The sequence below is a fragment of the Antrostomus carolinensis genome, unplaced genomic scaffold, assembly GCF_000700745.2.
Source record: "Antrostomus carolinensis isolate BGI_N321 unplaced genomic scaffold, ASM70074v2 scaffold14450, whole genome shotgun sequence".
Classification (NCBI taxonomy): Eukaryota; Metazoa; Chordata; class Aves; order Caprimulgiformes; family Caprimulgidae; genus Antrostomus; species Antrostomus carolinensis.
Window position 1 is genome coordinate 63,538 of NW_010287850.1, and position 4,367 is coordinate 67,904.

General features: G+C 40.1%; 1 protein-coding gene across 1 annotated transcript in view; it reads left to right on the forward strand.

The window, feature by feature from the left end:
- The first annotated feature begins 398 nt into the window (after positions 1–398).
- LOC104522291 (formin-like protein 19) overlaps positions 399–4,367 on the forward strand; it is a 30,702-nt gene continuing 26,733 nt past the window's right edge. The window contains exons 1-2 of the mRNA XM_029084141.1: positions 399–778; positions 2,462–2,566. Coding sequence (XP_028939974.1) covers positions 2,489–2,566 — 78 coding nt within the window. The 5' untranslated portion in view covers positions 399–778; positions 2,462–2,488. The remainder of the gene's footprint in view (positions 779–2,461; positions 2,567–4,367) is intronic.

The following is a 4,367-nucleotide window of genomic DNA, read 5'->3' on the forward strand; positions in this document are numbered from 1 at the left end:
TTTTTCAAGTTGAAACTTGTTTTCTTGGCCACTCTTAGGAAGCATCCCTGCAGATGCACACGATATATTGTGTAGCTGGAAAACACCATGAGATTCAAATGAGAACTGAGCTTGTTCATTTAATTATTTGTGTACTGAAGCGAAGAAAAGAAATACTTCTCTTTATGTTAATCAGACTGGGGCTTTGACATAAGGTTATGAGGTTATCTTTATGTTATCATTGTCAACCTTCTGCAAAATCTTTGAACCATTCTCCATGCAAAGGGGCCTAACAGTTACAAAAATACTATCCAACTTCCTGTCAAGAATTGCTATCCTGTATAAATAGGATCTTGCACTTTAAAGCCAGCAGAACTGAGCCTTAAGGAAACTATATTTTTCAATTCAACTATATCCATATTCTTGTTTGCTTACACAGAGCTTGTTCAGTGGGGAATTATCTTGTTAAGATCTAATCATATACAGTGTGTGTGTGGTGTAAATATATGGCCATTTAAAATTTAGATACAGAATGTGGAGGTCATTGTAGGAACCTTCTGTGCCTCAGCAAGTGTGAATGAATTATCAGACTGCTTTCATTCCTTCCTCACTGTCCACATTACTACTTGCAGCTGGGAGCTATGCCATAAGTTACCTTTATATTAGCATTGAAAATTCCAAGGTTTTGAAAACAAAATATTTCTTCTTTTGCTCCCAGTTTTTTTTTTTTTTTTTTGTAGGCTATAAAAACATAAAATGTGTCTGGTGATCAGAAACTGTCCGAGATGTTAGAAATTTGGTGAATTAAAGTGTGTTTGGTGTAATGTGGCTCAGAAAAAGAGAGAACCTGTGGATTTACTAGTCCTGGACCTCTGTGGTGTGACTGGTTATTTTTATGTTGCTCATCAGATTTGTGCCAGGTGACTGTGGTGCTTGGATGGGCAGAGAGGATGTTGGTTCTGCTGCAAGGCTGTGTTGCTGAGGTTTTTAGCAGAGAAGCTGCTATATCTGCGGAGAGCTGTGGGCGCAGGTAAAGCAAGTGGCTGGTAGGACAGGAAGGTGCTGGGGGTGGCAAAGCAGCTGCAGCCTGCTCTGCCTGCCCCAGAGGTCTGGAGAGCAGCTTGGTGGCTGCTGCTGAGGGTAGCAATTGTGAGTCTCAGGCGGCAGAATTGGCAGCTCTCAGGAGCACTGATTTCTACCCACCCTTCCCCTCCCGGGCAGGAGTCCTGTCTCTCTAGGGCTACCCATCTTCAGCTCTTTGCTGCTGTTTTCCCTATGGCAGGAACAGCAAAACCCACTCCAGGTCTTGGTGCCTTGTCCTTGGGTAGCCAAATTCAGGTTTGCTTGCAATGCTGAGATGCTTTGAGCTGCCTTGCTCTGAATACATTAATTTCCCAGCAGCTCCAGCCATAGGGGTGCAGGGGAGGCCCCTTCCTGTTCCCTGAAACAACAATCCTGCCCTTTCCCTTGCTCCTGCACAGCCTGGGCAATGCTCCTGGGGAGAGCTCTTTGCCTGGATGCCCACGTGGAACAGTTTGAAAAGAATGATTTGAAAGAAAGACTTTCCTGTAGTAAGTTACCTCCTGGTGGTGAGGTCATTCTCCAGAGGAGCAGGAAACATTCTATATTGCAGCTAGTTGCATGTTGTAGCTGAGCTACTGGATTAAAAAAAATCCCAAATTCCTGAGCTCTGGGGGTAAAACCTACACATTCCTTCCAAATTCCCAATTCTGCCACTGTTGAGGAATGGATATCACGAGGGAACTCTTTAGCCTGTCTCAAATGGAGGTTGCTTATTCCTTCTACAAAATCTGCGAAGGAGCTTTACCAACAGTGTGAGCAGCTCTAGTTCTGGGTGACTCTTCTTGCCTTTTCTTCCTTGCTTGACTCCTGTTTGACTTTACAATCTCCACCTGGTTCATCTAAGAGCGACATAAATTTGTGTTTAAAATTATTGACAGTTCAATCTCCTTTTTTGGTGAAAGAAAGAGGAAATGTAATGCCAACTTGTTAACATATTTAGGTAAGTTCACGTGACAGCTGTACCTGCTAGTACCAATATAAATTTTTCCCCCCTTCACCCTGAAAATGTCGAATGATCCTGATTTTGCTTTCATGTTGTCTATATGCAGTACTTTACGCTAAGGGTAAGACATAGGCAAGCATGCAAAATTGATGTTTTCACTTCTTGCCAGATTTTCTAATGAAAGGAGATTTCCTCCTGGCAGTTCTATCTCCAGATATTACCACCCCACCTTCTAAAATTGTAAAAGCCCCTGTATATTTGATATCTTGTGGACTCTCACCAGGTTTCAAAGGGAGATTATATTTGCTGGGCAGGCTGTCGATAGAACATAAAATATGAATTAAGTTTTAATTTTATGGCATATACTGTAGCTGTAACTGTCACAAGCACTCTGGATCCTCAATAGCCAGATGAAAAAACAGTCTTTAAAAACATTTGATTGACTTTTTTTTCCAGTTAAGCCAGGAAAAAATCCTCAAAATTATGAACATGGTGAAAAATAAAGAAGTCAGCATTGAAGGAGCTTTGCATTTGGCACAGAAAGAAGTGTATGCTGAAAAGGTAAGGTCACTCCTTTGATCTATTTTGCAAGACATTCAAATGTATGGGCATGTTCTGGGAAACCTGGTTGAGCATGCTATATTGCTTTCAAAGATGCAGTCCCAGCTTGTGCAAGCATATACACTCCAGTTTATAACCAAAAATGTCAGGTACCAATGACTAATGTTACCTGCATCCTATGTAATGGATATCCCATGTAGATGCTGCAGCTATACTGATGTCATTACCTGGATCAAGTAGTTTAAATCTAAATCAAATGTATCCATTCAAGTTTTGTTATTCCAAGTGCAGCATCAAGAACTGTAACAACAAATGTAGGGCAAAATCCTTGGGCTGATACCATGAAACAACTCAGGAAAATTATGGATCTAGTCTCTGAGTGGTGTCCTAGTGTTGGGTTGCCCTTGGGGTGTGACTGGTCACCCTAATTGGGTCTGACAACTCAGCATTATGCATAGCCACAAAGAATGGCTGGCTGCAAAGTGCAAAGCCTTGGACAGTGTGGCTTCAATTCCAACACTGACTATAGCTGGCTCTGACCTTCTATCAGGGAAAAGTAGAATCAGTTTAAAGGTGGCTTAAAACTGTTTTCAGGTCCTACAACAACATAGCTTTGCTGAGCATAGGTCAACGAGGCCAAGACATCTAGTCCAGAGATTTCTTCAGGATCAGATAGAGACACAAAAATTTCATTTTTCTGATGTTAAAGCCTTCATCTCTTCACTGACAATCAGAAGTGGATCATTAGTATCTTTCCATTTTATAGAAAGCTTTGAAGTTATTTCCTGAGAAAAGTAAAGTTGCTAATGGTGAGTGGGGATAATTTGAGAATGAGTACATTAATTGTGTACATTAGTACATCAGCCTTGTACTACTCTCTGTAATCCCTGTCCAGTATCTTTCTCATTGCAATCTACTTCCCTCATCACCACAGAAGTGCCAGCAGATAATTTGGATAAATTTCCACTATCTATTTCCCCTTCTGCTCTGGATTTTTGAACCTGCCTCCCACTGGGAGCATGTCCAGGACCTAGTGAAATCTTATGATGTGCTAATGACACAATCTGAAAATTTTTTGTACCACAGGAGCTGATAGTGATTTTGATATAAACCTGGTGGGTTTTTTTGAATTTTAAAAAATAACTTTCTGAATTCTTTATTAACTTCTTGGCTGGAAAGAAGCAGAAGGAGAAGCAAAAATAAATACTAATAAAAGAACTTCTTGGCTGGAAAGAAGTAGAAGTAGAAGGAGAAGCAAAAATAAATACTAATAAAAAAGCAGTGCAAGTTTGGCAGGAAGGCTGCAGTCAACAAAAATACTAAACTCAGCAGTGTAAGACAAGATGGAAATGTTTTTTCAGAGTAAGAAGAGAAAGAGTGACTTTTCTGCTTCTGCTACATTAAAGTTTTTGTGATACCTAATTATTAAAACTAAATAATATTAATATAGCTGGATCATTACTTTCCTTTCCCTGCCTTTTTCTGAATATTATAAAATTAATCATTTTCCATGCACATGGTATAACCGCTGTAAAGGACCAGATAAAAAATTTTATACCCTCATATAATATGAAGGAACAATGATCTTCCATTTTACTGCACCGGATTCAAGGGTTTGTAAATATTTTTCTTTAAAGTCACGTAGGGTTCTTGTTTGCTTCTTAGTCAATTTAATAACCTGCTTGTACTCATGTGTTTTCAAAGTGTTTAGTACAATTCCATGGGCTCTGCTGATTTCCCCCCTGTCTTCCTGCTTTCTACTTTCCCTGTCACCTTCCATCCCAATCTGTGATCACTTCAT